At 33.4% G+C, this 19,993-nt stretch overlaps 1 protein-coding gene across 2 annotated transcripts in view; it reads right to left on the minus strand.

Annotated features, from left to right (window-relative positions):
- Positions 1-19,993, minus strand: part of LOC106463593 (transformer-2 protein homolog alpha-like) — a 43,603-nt gene that overhangs the window by 12,148 nt on the left and 11,462 nt on the right. The window contains exons 3-6 of one of the 2 annotated variants that reach the window (XM_013923638.2): positions 15,027-15,104; positions 6,804-6,818; positions 2,567-2,618; positions 265-282 (exon numbers count right to left, since the gene is read on the minus strand). In XM_013923638.2, coding sequence (XP_013779092.1) covers positions 265-282; positions 2,567-2,618; positions 6,804-6,818; positions 15,027-15,104 — 163 coding nt within the window. Of the gene's footprint in view, positions 1-264; positions 283-2,566; positions 2,724-6,803; positions 6,819-15,026; positions 15,105-19,993 lie in introns of both variants that reach the window. The other variant, XM_022391122.1, reaches the window with a different exon arrangement.

The following is a 19,993-nucleotide window of genomic DNA, read 5'->3' on the forward strand; positions in this document are numbered from 1 at the left end:
ACTTAGGTAGTTACGTTTTCTTTTTCGTTCTACTAGGTACGTTTAGTTAGTGTACCTTACTTTACTAAGAGTCGTCTACTATATATGTTATTATTATATATATATATATATATATATATATATATATATATACACACAAACACACACATTCAGAGCTAAATATCAAATCAAACACCAGTATTGGAAAGTTGTATAACATGCAATTAGCTTACACACTACTTAAGGTTATTGCATAAAAAAGTTTTGAAAATTGTTTTCACTAACCCTAAAATCCTTTTCTAACTGAAAAGAGAACAAAAATACATAAATTAAAAACAAAAATTAACCAGACACATTACACGTTTTTCATCACTGCAATTGTTTGAAACAATAAAGGTACAAAACACAATAATACTGTTAAAAAACAAAACACATACATAAAATAGGATTATTATAAAGTTAGCTGACCTCCTAAAATATCCATAACTTGAAAACTAGTCATCAGAAAATAATTGGGTGCTGATGCAACTTGTAATGGTGTTCCACAGTGCTCACTGTAGTTGTAGTGGAAATTAAATGAGTGGTCCTTGTTATTTGAGAAGTAAATACTGAAGAGGGATGTAGCAAGAATCAAGTTACCAAGGGTACAAGACTCGTACAATCAACAATGTACAAGGTCGTGGGTCACACACACTTAAGACTGTATCCCTACATTTTACAGATCACTACTGAATTGCTGCCAGGTTAGACTTTGTACTTTGATTTGTGGCTAGAGTCAAAAATCAATGACACCTATCTAGATAACATGTGAAGGACCAAAAAGGCTCTATGGGCAGGTCAACACCCACAATAGTTAATTTGAGGAGAAAGCAGTTCGTGTGCCTTTGTACAAATATAATTATGTGATACGAAGGTATACATCACCAGTTGGATTCAGAAGCAAATTTGTTATTTGGCCTCATTTCTTTGAAGAATCCACAACAATGAAATGTGGCATTATTCCTTCATTTCTGAGAAGAGGAATTTTGAATAAAACAGTCTTCATACAAGATGGTGCTACAAACATTTTCCACACACACAGCCTGTATGATCTCCAGATCTCACCTCTGTTGATTTTTTTTCTATGAGTCTACCTTAAAAGATTGATTTATTGTGATGCAACCACTATTTTTGACAGACCTGAGAGACAACAAAAAAAACAAGTAACTTTTGGAAACCAGTCACTGTCTTTAGAAGTGGCACCTAACAGGTTGGCTCTGAATATAATAACTTCTCTTTCAAAACAATACTAAAATAATAGTAATAAAAACAGTGCAGCATTAAAGGTTCTGTTGAGGTGAAAAATGACAAAAAAGATGGTACAGCAATGAGGCCTATTGGAAGCTAATAAAATCTTTTAAATATGATTGAGCACTGATGCAATTTGTAATAGTGCTCCACAACATCAGAGTAAGAGTGGATATGAATGGTCACCCCACTGAAAACTGTTAATAAATTGGATGTGTGGATTTTGAGATCAGCATTTTTTAATGATAATTATTTTGGGACTGTAATAAGTTTCCCATCATTTCATTAATTTACTTACTAAATATTATTGCTGTAATGATGGTTACATTTCCAATTATGAATATTAGAAAAGGTTAACTAAAGTTATAACCACAGGCCTTCCAATGGCATATCATGCAAAAATAGGCCTAATTTTAGGGACAAGTCAAAGGAAAATGAGGTCAAATCTTGGGAAAGAAATGGAGCATAATAGTTAAATATAAAAATATTAAAGTGAAATTTTAATCATGTGAATGGCAATTAATAAATATTTAGTAATTAATTATGTACTCACTCAGGAATTGAAATTTATTATATAAAAAGGTTTCTCAGAACCAAGAGAACATATAGAAACCCCCTCGGTGAAAGTTGGAACATGTGCATCAGCCAGATCGTCACTTATAAGCTTTCTACTACAAACAATTGATCTACATATGAAAAACAGTGACCTTTTTCCTCTCCCAAAACCAATTAAAAGTAGGGAAAATGAGGGAGTTTGACAAAAATAGAGAAAAACAGATGGACCCCAAAAGACTAGGAAAATAGGAGATATTAGAAGACCTGTAATAATGCTGTATATATTTACAAAACTTTTATCTTGCAATAATTACTGAAAATGAGCTGTAAAGCTCAGTTTAATAAGATCAAACATAATTTTTGAAGATTCAGAGAATGTTCTATTAGGTTTTATTTGTTGGTAATCTTCATGATTCAGAAGTTTGGTATTTTATGAAAGCTTTTAACACACACTAAAATTTGTTTTACAATATTCAAATATAATATTGACAAGCATATTACCTTTAATTAAACAAGTTTTTTTAAAAACAAAAGAACTTTGTGACCTATGCAACTTTGCTAAAATTAAATCTAGGAATTAAAGAGATAAAATTTACAATTTATTTTTCCTACACTGTATATACATTTCGCAATCCTAGAAATAATTCTTATGGCCAAGCAAAATCAAAGTTCAATGACAACTTACAACATAAAGCTTTTTAACTATGCAAAAAAATAAAATATCAAAACCGTAACTTCAACTTACCCGGCTGCTACGATGTCGTCGTCGGCTGGACGTAGGGGATCTGCTGCGGCTCCTGTGAAAGTCATGGTCACTATAACCACTGTTACAATTTCTGTAATATGACGAGTGCCGCGGACTATACCTCGGCGAATATGATCGCCTTGGTGAATATGAACGGCTGGAACAGAGCACAAATGCCAGCTCTGGATGTGAATGTAAGCTTGCAGATTTTAAGTTTGAAGGAGCTTGTGAAATGACTTAAAATGTGTCTTAAATTTCACTTCAAAGATAGTTTTCATTTTATTTAAAAGAAATTTAAAGAAGTAAATCATATACATTTATTTCTATAAAAGTATTTTTTTTTAGTGATTTAGTTGTTTCTGGTACAACATTGAAGCCGCTTAAGTTCAAAATGCAGTGTTATAACCCACCTAATGTTATCACGAGTACTAATAACAAAACATATTGCACAACTCACATTTGGATCAAACTTTAAGTAGAGTTTTGTGTGCTATTTTAACCCTAAGAGGTCAAAGTATTTGTAACAAGAAAACGAGTACTTCTTTAGAAGTGTTTAACTGGCTTCATAATGTCATCAGTATTCTTCACGTATTTATATTACCATTGAGGCCTCCAGGTGGAGCATATATAAATAAATAAAATAAAGGTTGAACTCGGATCAATGCATAATGACCATTTGTTGTTGAGTAGATGAAAGACTGAAGTTATAAAAATATAAACTTTCTGTCTAGTTGGTTTATAGTTTTTAACAAACAAAAAGTTCAAGATTTTTAAAGAAAATTTTAAATTTCAAGGTATTTCAATTTCTTGAAAATGTACTATACATTTCAATATTTCTAGAAACAATGGTCAATTTGAAAATTGCCTTTTCTTGGTTATGATGGATGCCTATTTATGAAGTTTCTATTATTGTAATTTCAAATTTGAATTAACTGTTAGAGTGAAACAGAATATTAATTGCTTTTATTTTAAACAAGATATAAATAGCTCATGAATAATTAAATTTTTTATTAATTAACAATGTGCCTTGAAACTACATTGCATAAGTATAAAACGATGCTGTAACATTGTGACGATAACCTATCATAAAATTAAATTTATAAAAAGACTGCATAAAGTAAAAACAAATATATATATAATATATATATATATCTCATACCTGCCAACTTTCAACTGAGAATTGAAGATTTGGAAGGAAAAAAATGAATGGTAAAGCTATGCTACGAGGTCCAGGGGCATACTCTAGTCCCTAAGTAAATTTTAAAAACCTAAAACACATTTGTCGAGTTTTGAATTATATTAAGTTTGATCTTTTCCTTAATAAAGACCCTATTTTTATTGTTCCACTGATCAAAAGGTGTTAAGTTAGAAGGCGTTCTTACCCTTTTAATCAATAGTTTACTTAAATTTGAGTTGCACGTCAGAGTTTATGCAGAACTGATCATTATCTCATGTCATCGACATCAATTTCTCAAGGCCTACATGTAGAGGCTGGATTTAAACTTTTTTTTTCTAAATTAATGATAAATCATATTCTTCATAGTCAGTAGTCACATTGACAACCAATCTAAAAGATGCATTCCAAGCATTGATGCACCAATAACATTGGGGTATCTCTGCATATTTTAGCCTCAACAGTTGTATTTTTTTTTTTACCTTGTTTTTACTTGGATGTGAAAGTTTGACCTCCATTACATAAACACTTTGAATCTTTCCACTTAGCTATGTTTTCTTTTAAACAATTTAATGTTCACATAATATTTTTTATGATAATCTTTATTTGAGGAAACAAAATATATTTTACTGAGTAATCATTTGATTGCATTCATTGTATTTTACATTCAAAAATTTATATACATTTTTAAATAGAGAATCATAACTTGGAAATTTGTGAGGTAATTGGAATAGGTGGCAGCTATGTTTTGGTACTTCAACTATTCCTCTATTCAGATTTAAACTGCACCACCCTAAACTTTTGGGATGGAACATTGAACAACGAGTAACAGTAATAGAAAGGATGGCAAGTTCAGTGATCAAATGTCAATATCAGAATAAGTATTCATGAGCAAAAAAAAAAGGGGGTGTCAATTTCAGGTCAATGGGACCAACAGAAACAAAAAGATAGGTATTTACATTTTGTTCAGAGGATACTAGTGAGTACAGAAAGATTTGTGCATATGCAAATAAGATTATTACAAAAAGTCTTCTTAGCATGTTTAACCATTAAAATTATTTTTGAAAAAAAATGGGGGAAAGGGGCCTAAGATCACCTGGAAAAATCACCTGTTTTAACCTTTCATACCACTATACATTAATATGTTGTCTGTCAGTCAGTATACACTAAAATTATAACACAAAAGTTGAATTTTCTCATTATTCACTATTATGTCAAATGCAGTTTTTGGTATTCAAATTAGTTTTAACACAAAAACATTTTCATGTAGTACTTCATGACACATCAAAATATCTAAGCAATACAGTTGAGATGCTAAAGTACGGTCGGTAATCAAAGGTCAAGCGACCTATATGAGCATAATGGTACAAATAACCAAGTAATGTGAATTTGAAAGGTTAACTTCAATATTTCCCTGAAAAGGAGCTTAAGTCCACCTGGCAGAATCACCTGTTTTATCCTCTCGCACCACTATAAATTAATGTGTTGTCAGTCAGTCAGTAGACACTAAAATGACATCACATAAAGGATGATTAACATTGCAATTTGTAATGTCGTTACATTGGTAAAACATACGCATGCCATGAATCACAAGTAGAATTATGCACTCTGTAGACTACAACACAGCATGACATACTTGTTACTCCTAATTTTGGTTTTATTTACTCTTGAGACAGAACACTTTCAGGGAACATGCTGAAGTACAACTAGCATAAAAAAAGTATTTCTATGTTTATGGCTTTGTTTCATTCTTTTTACATGTTATATAATCAATGAAATATATTTCATTTCCTCTGGGAATATCTTTGAGGTCATAAATTAATTGGTATGACCACTTTGTTACTGTTCTTGTTTCGATCATTTTTATATTTTTTTTGTTTTAATGTTTTTTACGATTAAAAATAATACAAAACAAATTTACTTTTTGATCATGTTAATGCCAAAAATGAAAAAAATAAATTTATCATTATCCCTAATAAAACTAAATATTTGATTAATATAAGAAATAGACCAAAATATGTGCAATAACAAAATGATCATTCAGAGTGGCATTTATGACCCCAAAGGAAACCCCAGGTGAAATGAAATTGACTTTATGCATTACAGAACAGGTAAAAAGGATTAAACAAATTCATATACACAAAAAGATTTCTCAAATGTTCCAAATCTACCTCTTATACCACATTCACAGTACTATATAATTCTGTCTCAATGTCCACCATATTTTAAACCCTCCTCAACATGCATTACTTATTTTGATAAGTCATAAAGAACTGCGTGAAAATGCCCTTATGTTAAAAACTGAAGACTAAAATCCGTGGATTTGGCATTTTGATAAATGACAAAAAAATTCCTATTTTTTTTTCTTCTTTTTTCAGAGGCAAATTCCTTTGATTTTAGAAATAATACCGTAAAAGGTCAACATCTTATAATTAAGTAATCACACAAGCTACAATGACTTTTTATAATCATCTAAATTGCATATGCAAAAAGCTTAAATGTTTTTAATACAAAATACATCCTCTCCAAACAAAATGTAAACCTCCACCATTTTATTTCTGTTGATTTCATTCATCTCGAATTGGTATTAAAAACTTCCACTTTTACTACATAGTTCAGTAATATACTACTTGAATACTAGGTGATATTAATTTTTGGTCACTGATCTTGCCAGTTCTCATTTGAATTTTTACAATTAATTACCAAAATAACATCATTTAAAGTCCTGAATTGAAAAGTAAACTTACAGACCAAACAACATTAAAAAAAAAACAACAACCTGAAATCGATTTAGGTGCATCAAAAACTTTTGTCTTAAGTGATTACCATAATTTAAAAAATAAGCTGAAAAAAATGTATGTTGGACTTTACAATTGCAATTGAATTAATTTGCCTTTTACTCATAATAAACTTACATTGAATCACGGTAAGAGCAGATGTTAAATTTTTGTGAAATTTAAATGATGGTAGTATTGTATCCAAAACTACTAAAACACAGTTTTTACCAATTTCAATGGGTCTATGAAATATTTAATGAAAAAATAAAAATAATTCAGTACATACCTTCTGCTTCTCGAGCTGAAATGTACAAGAAAAAGAAGCCAGATGATGTAGTATGTTCTTTAACAAAATTCTACACTGTACAAAACTCAAAATCTTAAAATTATACATTTAAAACACACATTATTTTTCAGGAAAATTGTCCTAGAACATTAAGAACACAAGGTCCCAGACTGTAAGTTCAAAAAATAGCAAAATCTAACTTACATCTGAAACATACAGATCAACTCTGAGATGGGAGGACAATCATCTATCAAAAACATAGAGCATATTCATGGCTGTGTTTTACCAATAATATTTCCAATAACCCTAAACACATAAATCATTAATTATTATATATGTATAATTATCTATTTCCTGAGGTTGGATTTCATTTTCTGTATTAGCCATGAAGCTATATAAATAGAGCAAAAAAAAACATAATATTTCCTGATCTCAAATTAACATTTTAATACTAGCAGAGAATCGTAAAACATTTGCTGCCAAATTAGTATCTTTATTACAACAGCATTTTTTTAAACACATGATTTGTAGAATAATACAAAAAAAATGTAATCGTAGACACCGAAATGTGTAAATCCACTTGTATTTAGGTTGCACTTTATGAAACCTTAACTAATAATAGGCCTAAGTTCAATAAATTATCACTGTACTATGTACGTTTGCTACATTAGCTTAGTTAGGACTAAACTATACTGTACTTAATACTATCTAAAAATAAACTTATAAATATTATTTTAGGACCTAACTTCAGACCTTTTTGAAAACTTCAAGCTTTTAATGTTATTATACTAAATGGTTAATGAAGAATATTTATATCCACCTTCTTTTGTTACTCCTTCATTCATAGACCAGTTGTAGTGACTTGTTCATTGAGCTTTCCAACTATCTGGCACAGGCAGGCGCTTGCACTGTTTTTATGGGTAAAATTCTTACTGCATATGCTTATAAGGCATACTGACAGCAGAATTATAGTATGACAAGATTTAACTGTCTGCGATTAGAATTATTTCATATTATTCTAGAAATCCTGTATTTAAAAAAGTATTGTTGCATTAAAGACACTAAGTTGAGTGCAAATATCTTGCAAGTTTTTACTAGTCTATTATAATAATACTAAGGTTTTGTCAGTCATGATAATTCATGTGCACCTTACTATCTAAATACGGATGCGTGTACAAGTCATTTCCTTAACAGGCAGATGAACAAGCACATTATATAGATTATAAATGAAACTTATCAAATATGCTGATTCTATATTAAAATGTGTTCAAAGAACTCCATCTACATGCTAAAGAAACTGTTCAAAGCTAAATATCTAACATTTAAACCCACTGCTTTCTTTATCAGAACACAGCAACATCATGTTGTATATTTCACATGGTCCTACACTAACAAGCCAGAATTACATACAATAACTTGTAATGCTTTTACATTGACGAGAGTTTAAATATCACTACATTACACATATTTGGTAAACTCAGTTCAGACACCACTGGTGAGAAGGTGATGTATATATATATCAATAGAGAAACAAGCTCACTAGTGTCAGTGATTACAAAATTACATCTGAACACTTTAATGATAGATCTTTTGGGTTTTAGAAATATCATGGAAGTTTTGTACAGTACTGTACAGAGGAATAAAACATCTTCAAGACTCAAACTTGAAAAATAAGTGTGAAACAGCTTTTACAGATAATACACAAAGTACATCAACTTTTAATAAAATCTATCACATACACACTAAGAATCATATGCTTATACCTCAGAGCAAAAGTTTATTTAACCCTACTTTGTAGTTAATACAATAACTCAATTAGCCCTTGAAGATGTCAACTGACTAAACTATTGGCATACTTTTTAATTTTGACTGATTTTATTTTTCAGTAGATCTTAAATTAAGATTTCAATCATATTTTCTGAAATTGTAAGATTAAGAACTTAACCATAAGCTGTAACGTGATACAGTGATAAGTGTCTGATGAACACTTTGGAACAGTGTAAATGGTCAAATAGGTTCAACCTTGGACAATAGATAATTGTAAAAACTTTGTGCTTTTACCTCTGAACTCCATTTTATAACAAACTTTTTTTTTTATATTGGAAATAAAGCAGTTATTTTTACTGTACCTTTTGCCACAGTTTGTAACATTACATATTCTAAATAAAACCATAAACAAGTTCAAAGAACTGAACACCACAGCTCAAGAGTTAGGAAATATCACACCAATAATTATGTCACAGCTTTCAGAAATAATTAGAGAAAATGAACAGAAACTGAACTACCATCTATTTGTACATGTGATATTCTGACATGAATGTTAACTTGTCATTTGTTTGGATGGATAATTATCTTCAATTTTTATTTACTCAAGAACAGACTAAGATGTATGTATATTTTACTGGATACAAATTTATTGCCTTAGATGGTTCCAAAATGCCTATTTCCTGAATTTCGATTGGTTGTATTGAAATTAGTCACCAATAAGAGTTTACTTATTTAAAAACATGGTTAACAAGTTTGCAAAGAAAATGTCCTACTCTTCTGTTACTCTCAAACAGAAAGTGAAAAAGTTTGAATCAATTTTCCCATTGTTAGTATCATAAAAAAATAAAAACAATTTGCAAGTCATAATTTTGCAGAATTAAAAAAAAAAAAATGTTATTATATTATGCTACAGAATTGATATCAATTAGGGCAAATGATAATTAATTTTTATACACTAATGAATTTAATAGTCTCATCCAATTGTTGCTCCTGTATTTTGTATAATAAAAAACGGATATACATATGAAATGTTTCTCTTATGCAGATGATGTTTGTCTATGACATCATGCACGACTTAAAATTTCTTATGACAGACTATTATGTATCTTGTATACACATTCAGTACTTTTATAACTGAAACTTGTTCAAAATACTCTGAATAGAAATAATATAAAACTATACACCCACTAAGTCTTCTCATATATTCTTCACCAACATTTACAGTTCCTTTGTCTGTCTCTCCTAGGGTAGGGTCTCTAAAAGGGCTTCTCGTTGATATGATCCCTTGTCATGATCTCGACCTTGTGTTGTCTGGGTTCTTCTTTCCTAATCTATCTGTATACTGACATAGTAGTTTTTGTTACTCTTTGTTAAGCTTGCCAGTCGGTTCAACACTTATGTTGACGGTTTTGTACATCTCATCTCCACCCAATAGTCTTAGGTCTAGTACGTCTTTATCTTCCATAATGAGGTCACTGTCTTCAGATTCTGCTTCTATGACAACCACATCTGCAATGTCCATCTGTACATCAGCAACTGCATCCGTAAGATCTTCTCTCTCAAAGTACACCTTCAACAGATTGACATGGTAAACCTTAGTCATCCCATTCACTTTCACTTTATAGAGCATTCTGTTAACCACTTCCTGTACTGTGAAAGGTCCTTTCCACTGCTACTGAGTTTGTTGTTGGCTGTGGGTTGCAAGCTAAAACCTTCTGTCCAAACTTGAAATGTCAACCCTTGGCCTTCTGGTTATAGAATTGTTTCTGACAGTCTTTGGGTGTGGCTTCCCCAGTAAAACTGTTTTGATATGTCTGGTTCAATACTCCATTCTGGTCCTCAATTTTGTAAGTCTCTTTGTCTTGTGCTTGACTTCCTCTCGGGCACTGTCCTGAAGTTTCTGCAGGAAAGTGTCTTTCTTCTGCACTTCCTTCAGCTCCAGTGAACCTCCAATCAAGATGTCACTTTGAGACTTTAATAGGCTTAATATCTTGTTTGCTGTTTTTCCTTTGAGCTCTTCTGATGACAGCAAATGCTTCATCAATCTTCTTTCTGTCTAGTTCCTCCAAATTTCTACTACCTGGTATGTTTCCTATCACCAAGTCGTATGTTGGTGCCTTGATACGCATGGTCTCAAGGTCTCCTACATAATATGGAGTATCCACCTTTATTTTTACCATGGGAAACTTTCTCACTGTCCCACCAATTAACACAAACAGGTGTACTTTGCCTGTCATCTGTTCATCAGATACTGACTGGTTCTCACTGCTGCATTACTACACCCAGTGTCTCGTAGAACCTTCACTTTATTGTCCATAACATACTCTTCAGATATTGGCATACTATGATTTGTTGGCACCTTTTGATATTTGTCACAAGCTCCCATCACTATTGGCACTGTTAATCCATTTGCTAATTTAAGCCGACCATTAATTGTGCACTGATCAATCATACTTTCTTGTATTGAATTTGACAAGTAGTCTTGATTCTCTTTCTTCTGGCAGCAGCATCCATAATGCCAGTCACTCTTTTCTTGTTTCTTACCAGCACTGTCTTTGTAAATGGATCCAGCTGCTTTATGTTGAGATTTCTGCTGTTTTTTGCTAGTAATGGACTTGCACTCCTATGCAACATGTCCCATTTTATAACAAACATAGCATCTCTCCTCCCTTCTGTCTATTAACTTCCTGTTACCTTTGATAAACTCCTGCTTCTGGTCAGTCATTACTGGTTTCAAATTTAACTAGATATTCTTGGACTTACCAATTATTCTACCTCCATGAGCTTCCATATACTGATCTGCCAGCTTGATCATCTCATTGACATCTTTTGGTGCTCACTCCTTTAGGAACAGTGACATGTCAGTTGCACATGTGATTATGAACTGTTCTCGCACTAATAGGTCTGCCAGTCCCTGAAAACTATTTTCATACCTGGCCGTGTCAGTCCATCTGGTGAAATATTGCTGCAGATGTGCCACAAAATCAAATACCGTTTCTCCAGTGTGGGGTTTGATTCATATTGTTCATATTATTTCAGTAATGCCACTTTTAACTTGTCACAGTCCATGGCATCTTCTGACATCATGCCTGCATGTACCTGTAGGCCTCTTCCTGTGAGAAGTGGGCTGAGACAGACTGCCCCATCACCTTTGTCCCAGTACTCACTTTGGGCAAATCTTTCATATCTCTCCAGGAAAGCATCCATGTCATCTTGATGTTCATCAAATTTGGGCAGTTGGGGTCAGCTGACCCTGACTCCATTGTCATTCTTGGGTCCTTCTTCCTTCGGGTTGGGTAAGTTTTGCTATCTCAATTTGTGCTCTTATTCTCTCTATTTACAGTTTTTCCTTTCTCTTGTTTCCTTCTTTCTCTCTTTGTGCTCTTATTCTTTCTATTTTTAGCCTCTCATTTTCTTCTATCTCCATTTCTTATTTTAGTCTTTCTTCCTCTCTTCTCTGTCTAGTTCTTGTTGTTTTTTAACAAACTCTCGTAGTTCACTGTCTTTTAACCCAAGATGCTCTGCAATTTCTATCCATTTATCAAAATTTGATATGGTTATATAGCATGATTGTAATCTCCACACTATTTTCACTACTACTACTACTATAGTTGTGCGCATATAGGCCTACTTATTTCAGCTTTCGTTTATGGTTTCTTCTAGCACCATTTATCACTGTATAATCCTGGCTATAGCTTTCCAATTTTCAAAATAATGGAGGCTTCATTCTTCTTAATATTATATACAGTAGTAGTAGTATTTATAAGTAGATTGAATAATATGGATGTTGGGCTAAAACTTCTTCTACAGTAGGTGTCTGACTTATTGGCAATAAATGAAAAATAAATGAACAGCACTCACTCCACTTGTTTTCAAAATTATATATATATATATATTTATTCGGAAATGGTTAAATGTATGTACCACAAATTCTTTACACCATAGAGATCACAGACATATTTTTCTCTCTTTTTATCACCAAACTATCCAAGTATAGTTCACTTACATTATCATCAAGTTACCACAGTTGTATCCTATACTTCTAAAATCATCTGCCTATTTTTCAAAGGCCACTGAGGCTAGTTCAATTACTTTAGAACTCTCTTTGATGAAATAAAGTATTCTTCTTATCTTTTTCAATACCATTAGTCTCACTCTAATTTTTCAACTGTTAGGCTTTCCACTCCTACAATGATTAACTTTGAGAGTTTATATCTTCTTGCCTGAACTCATTCTCATAACTTTACTCTTTGTCTGCTCTTTCTGTTTGTTGTTCCCACTGATTTCACACTATTTATATATTTATCACTTAATCATCTGCTTGCCTTCTAGAAATCTCTATATCCTGAAGATCAATAAATTTCAATAGCCTAAACATCCATGAATTATAAATACAACTTCCAATAATCGTCTCCTTTTAATCCCCTAATAAAAAAAAACTATACAATCATCAACTATTAACTCACAAAATGATTAATTTATAATACCTACACTAAACAGTTTTTATATCCCGACACAATGTTTAATTAACATTCATACTGTTGTATTTGTTTTGAAATAACTAGTTATTGGCTGAGGCTGAAAATGGATTGCTGTAGACACCAGCTGTGTTGAATTAAAAAATTAACTTTTTATGGTAATTAATAAACCAATCAAATAAAGACACAGACATCTAATATTTCTTTTTGATATTGGCTGTTGTTTAATTCATTTCTGATAAAAGATGGAGGGGATTCAGACCCCCAATATCTGTGCCTACTTATACAACATTGAATAATAGTTACTAATTTCTGAAAAAAAAAAGATGAAGGTGCTGTGGTTTCAATCCCTTTGACTCCTCCCCAAAATCCATGCCTGCTTATATGACATTAAATAATATAACTATTAATTTCTGAAAAATACATACAATGGTTTGCCTTCCTAAACCCCTCCACTAGACCTGTGCCTGCTTATACAAAGTTAAAGAATACAGTTATGTGATCATAAACTAGAAACATAACACAGTGTTAAAAAACACAGTAAATTAACACTTTATTTTAATACTTAAATAGCCACAGAGTAGAAGGTGGGTGCAACTGGCTGGTTGCATTCTCTCTAGTCAGTAGTTCAAGATTAGTGACAGTGACAATAGCAAAGACAGAATGAGTAAATGTAGTGATCTTAAAATCACCTGAGATCTTAAACCATAAAGCATCCCACCACATACCCATTATCTATGTAGCTTTGCACTTAACAACAAACAAGCATAATGGCAATATTTTGGCCATTTGGATATTCGAAATAATAAAAAATCCTCATTTCAACTGATTTGCGACAACCGATTTAATGGTAATTTCGATTAATCGACCGTTAGAAGAATGAAAAACAGTAACAATTGGAACCACTAATTTCGATAAGTTGATTATCAAAATTAACTTCATCAATTAATTTATGGGACACTAACCAATATAGTTGCTGCTCATAAGTAATCAATCAAATCGTCCAGCCCTAGTTTAAATATAATATGCACTTGAAAAGCAAAAATCAATTTCAGCAGTAGCTTACTTATCTCCACTTTCTTTCCACTTGAAGCCACTATATCACTAAACAATCTCCTATACATTATGGTGCTGAAAGAACTGCTGCTATCTAATCATGATTATTCATCTGTGTCCATTACTTTCTTTTTCTTTATAAGACTGGCAATTAATGTTAACTGTTTACATTATCCAGATAACAGTACATAAAGGATCTTGGTCATTTGAACATGTGTCATTTATTACAGATTTCACTGTATTTACTCACTAAAAAACATTTGTTGTAGAAAACAACATGCCAATCTTACTAAACAGTATTCATATTACTCTTTCACTTGTTTTTTTTTTAAATGCAATGTTTTAGATTAACTTATAATGTGTAACTGAAGGAGTTATTTGTTACACAGTCAAAGACTAGTACACTGAGAAATCTTACATGTTTATAGAGAAGATAACTTAAATCTTTATTTGGAATATACACACAACCTTAACTCTACAAAAATAATTTATTTAAAGTATTATAGATATTACTATAAAAACTGCATTAACCAATAACATAAACCTGCCACTTGCTATTAAAATTTATGTTTATATTCAGAGAAGATTAACATGGTTAAAACTGGTTACCAATGAGCAATTTTGATTTGATAATTGAAAATCTGCATTTTATAAAGTACTTACAAAAAATTCATAATAGTAGTTCATTCTCACCATTAACTGATTTTCCCAAAAACATAACAGTTTTTCTTGTGCTTTTTCATAATCATGTTCAGGGTGACCTTCATATTCTAAGGCATTAGTACAACAAATGCAATAAATTCAGTAAATAATATGTTTGTGAACATTATCCTCATGTGAGCTGAGTTTAATTGCTGAAAAACCTTGGACTTCTTTAATGAAACATTAAAATAAATGAAGCACTATTTAAAGGAGTACTTACTATCTTTTTCGCTTTGGTGTTCTGGACTTAGATTTTGACTTATAATGGTGGTGACGTTTTCGAGAATATGAACGGCTCCTGTAAGAGTAGAGTAAAACAAGCTTCAATTTTCTGTCTTTTATATCTAAAGAAATGATCAGAGTTGTAACAAACAAATATATATATATTAGTTAATGTGTCCATTTATAACGAGTTTACTTAAATATATTGTAATGTTTTAATTGAAACTACAAAATCATCAACTAAGAAAACTTTAATGCAACAGCTTTCTTTATTATATTAAATTTGTATCTTCTTTTAGTGTTTATAAGTTTGGGATGTCTACAAAAATGAAGACTGAATGAATAAAATACAAAAAATGTGATTCGCTTAAACTAAGACTTGAACATGTGAGACAAGTGACAAGTCTGATGCAACAATATGTGAAAAAGCCTGCAAGCCTTGATATCCAGGGAAGAATACACCAACTGGAGAAGCTGGCAGACTCATCCAGTGAGAGTAGAACGTGAGAAGTCCCAGGGCAGAAACAAAAGATAACGGGAACCCTCAAAAGGAGACATTCGTGCCAAGTAACACTAAACAGCCCAAACCAGACACAGAAAATGATCCAGATCCAAACAAGCATAGAAATTAGAAATTGAAGGGAGGGAAATAGGAGAGAAAGAATTGCCACTTTTTTGAGCTGCCAAAGCATTAGGAAAAAGGGCTCACTTAGGGTACAGGAATAAATAAGTCTGGTGAAAGAGTGCTGGAAGCATGAATGGTATATACATACAAACAATGGTGACCATAGGTGAGTAAGTATGTCTTCAGAGAAAGATGGATGTAAGGTACAGGAAGCCAATGGCTTGAATAGAGCATGTGTAAGAGCATATAAAACCACATTAAGGTCCCAGTCAGGCATGGAAGTAGGACAAGAGTGTCAGTGAAGGAACAAGTGGAACAAAGTGAAGAAAATACCTGGCAGTAATGGGAAAGCCAAAATATGTAGTTGATAAGTCACTCAATAATCACATGATGTGGAAACAGACAATCCATGGTCAAAAACCATGTAAAAACAAGCCTAAAGGTGGGACACAGTAGAATGGCCAGGAGGTAAGGGAGTGGCAGATGGACCAATGTCAAAAAACATGCATCTTCTGTTGATAGACAAACAAGTTTGAAGGATGAAAGGAATGGGATAAGAAAAAGATTGCACAATTGGATAATCCAGCCCTGTGGGCAATGGACCAGACAAATCCCAAACACAACAAGGAAGGGATCACACCCTAGTGTGGAAGAGAGATGTGTGAGGTTAAAGCAAGGGTGAGGAGGGAATAGGACAGAGGAAGATGGAGGCTAGGATGTCAACTGATGAAACAGAGGAAACCAGGGTTAAGCAGGCCAAGGAAGTGCCACCAACTGGGAATGTCATGTATCAAAATGAGGACATGAGGGAAGAGACAAAGAGGAGGATAGGTATACAGAAAAAGATGAGACCAGTCCTCGTTGCGAGCATCGACTGTCAGTGATGAAGGATAAGGAACTGGGAACCAGTTGGTATTTAAAAAAAGTGGCAAAGGCATCAATGAGAGATGTGCCCAACTGAGAGCAAACCCAATAAAAACCTGAGGGTGGAGAGATATCTCTGTGGGTAGTCTGGTATGCTTGAAGAAGATGATCCACCACCATTTCAGAGCCTCCCAGCACATGACAAGCTATGAGACAAACTTGATGAGAATGAGTCCAAAATTGAAGGTCCAATGTGTGGAAGCAAATTCATGGAATGTGAACCCCTTGATAGTTGACATAAGAAACAACCGTGGAATTGTTGGAGTGGATGGTCACCAATTGATCTACTAGAACAGGGAAGAAATGGGAACATGCTCAATGGGATTTGAGAAGTTTGAGTACATTAATGTGAAGTGAACACTCCTTTAGAGCCTTATACACCTGAAGTCAAGTCTTTGTTCAGAGATGCACCCCCACATGACAGAGAAGCATCTGTAAAAAAATGGAGATTTGGTCAGGGGGCAGCAAGGGAATGCCCACAATGGTATTGACATGGTCAAGCCATCAAGACAAATCTTCAAGAAGAGGAAAGGCTCACAATCAAGGACAATGAATCACAAAAAAGGTTCCACTGATTCTACAATACTCACTGAAAAACTTGCGTGTGCAGCCGAAAGGAATGAGTAGTTCTAGGGAGCCCAGGGTCACCAGAAGTGAAAGAACCTTATATGCAGGATGTAAATTAGAAGCACAAATTTTGGTGACAAAACATTCCATTGCTCATATGCAAAGTGGTGAAGGCTGAGCCCAAATGATATGAGATTTGTAGAACATGTCCATATGTACCAAATATTGGGTAGGCATGAGAAAAGACTTGGAATGCTTGATTAGCCAGCCCTGCGAAGTAGCCTCCTACAGAAGAACATAGGTGTGAGAAAGGCATTCCTCCTGAGAAAGGGCAAGGAGAAGCCAATTGTCCATATAATAATGGAACCTCAGTCCCAAAATGTGAACATGGCAAGCAAATGGCTTCATGACTCAATATAAGATGTAAAGAGCAAATATAATACCAAAACTAAGAGCATGGAACTGAAAGACATGATTCTGATGAATGAAACAAAGAAAATGTCTCGAAGATAAGTCAATCAGAATGTGTAAAATAGCACCTTGGTCATCCACAAACCAGGTGAAAAGAACCATCAGATGGAAAAGAAACACTCCATGTTGAATTGCAAGATGACTAGAAACCAATTAAGAGATGACAGATTAATAACCAAATGCCAGTCCCTGGTCTTCCTGAGGACCACAGAAAGATGAGAATAATATCCCAGAGAAGGGGCAAAAACTCTCTTGAGGGCATTCTTGGCCGAAAGGTCTGAGACTGCATCCATGAAAGAGTGAAGGATCAGAGAGGAGGGAAGGAAATAGGAAAAGAGGAGGAAAAGAGAAATGAAGAGAGGGGCCATGGGTAATAACCTGAAGAATCCACCTGTCAGTCAAAAACAAAGGCCAAAGGCTGCTGAAGCAAGACAGATAGACTCCCCCAGACAAGATAGTCATCAATGAGAGGAGAAACAAGCCTGACATCATAAAGTTGCATGATGGGAAAGAGATCAAGAAGCTGAATGGGAAGAGGAGACATGGACTGAGCAGGCCTAGTAACAGAAACAGAAGGGGGAGAAAGATGAGGACTGATTCTGGACCACCTTGGCCCAGGTCACCAGTGTGTTAGGAACATCCCCTAAGACCTCTAGGGGAAGGAAAGGAGCCCAGCAAAGATTACAAAGATAAGAGTGAGGCAGACAAACATTAGTTAGGAGAGCATCCTGACCCAACAAGTCCTAACAGCAGAGAAGCCAAGTAAGGAGAGATAGAACTAAAGTAGTACAACCTAAGATAGTTAAAAGAAGAGAACCTCTCCCAGAAAACCGTTGCAGAGCACTATGAAGTGATTTAGGAATAAGGTGAAGTAACAAATGGTAATGTATGAGGGTAATAAGAAAGAGATGAAAGCATAAAAACTGGGCATCGGAAAGTGAAATAGAAGTTAAGAGGTCCAGCCTCAAACAGGTAAAAGAGATTTCAAAGACTGGGAATCAAGGAATGGAAATGAAGAATGGCTATAAGTAGGACAAAAGAGACAAGTGGACAAGGATGAAGAGGCATGTGAGTACATGTGTACAGTTGTTCAAGAAACGAGTCTGTATGGACCCTAATGTCAGGTGGAGGAGGGAAGACAAAGTAATCTTGAATATGGGTTTTGTGTAATAAAGAAAGGGAAGAATCAAAAGACACGGGAAAAAGAAATAAAAGAATATACCTGCAAAATCTTGTCACAAAAGAAATTAAAAGGGTGAGGATTTTCTTTTACAGATAAAGCTGTACCTAGACCAAACCTTGGTGGGGGAAACAGCCAGTCAAAATCATCATCATCTTGGTTATGTTCAAACTGGGGAAAAGGTAACATCAGCTAAATGGATGGGAGGCCCAGTGTGCATGAGATAACCCACAATTCATTGAACAAGCCTCCATTAGCCACAGATTCTGTGGTAGTAACATCAGTACCATCATTTATGAAGTAGAAGTTACCATCACAAGAATTCATAATAGCAGTTAAAAATCTTTTTGGTAAAAATTAAAGAAACCAGTAAATTCAAATGACAGACAAGTTTCATAAACTATCACAAATCTCATGTAATTGATTAATGATTCTAAAACACTTTTTCGAGACAATGCTGAGGAAATAAATAAAGTCATTATGAGTGCAAGTGCTCAGGTGTAGCTAATGTGCAAGGAAGTTGTATCACCCCCTCCTATTGGTGGAGGGCTATCATTACATGATGATGTCATTATAAACTAATGCAGTTCACATTAACATGTGCTGTTTAGGTGGGAGTTAGTTCAAAGCAAGTGGCATGTAAACCTAAAAGCAGATGTATGAAGAAGTGAGGTATTATTTCAGAATAATTTGTTCCAAAAATTTTGCATTGCAGCAACAGCTGCACAAAGTAACTGTGTGGCAGTTAGTAAAATTTGCATTATATTGCATCAGTATGTCTACCATGCTGTCTTAGGTATACATAATCTAAAAAACAAAAATGTTGAAAAGACTATTTTCTGTAAAAAAATATATTTTAATACTATACTTAAATTACTATGAATTCTTAACCTACAAAATGCTACTGTAAAATGCCTTTCTTCACTAAGCCTTCTCACATAACCTATATTTGAATCTAAAATATGTCTTTTAAAGATAATTAAAAGTGTGAAATCTAGGTTGATTGCACAGCTCAAACATCAGCATCACCATTTTGCCTAGCAACCAGCTTGCAATGAAATAAAAAAGCCAGTTGATCAATGTGGAATCACAAAAACATATTAGAAAAAAAAGGATTTTAAATTTTTAAAATGTCTAAGCATTTTTATTAGAAGTACTTTAAATTTTTGATATAAAATGGAACTGTGGCACAGTTTCT

The sequence above is a fragment of the Limulus polyphemus genome, unplaced genomic scaffold (genome assembly GCF_000517525.1).
Source record: "Limulus polyphemus unplaced genomic scaffold, Limulus_polyphemus-2.1.2 Scaffold1442, whole genome shotgun sequence".
Classification (NCBI taxonomy): Eukaryota; Metazoa; Arthropoda; class Merostomata; order Xiphosura; family Limulidae; genus Limulus; species Limulus polyphemus.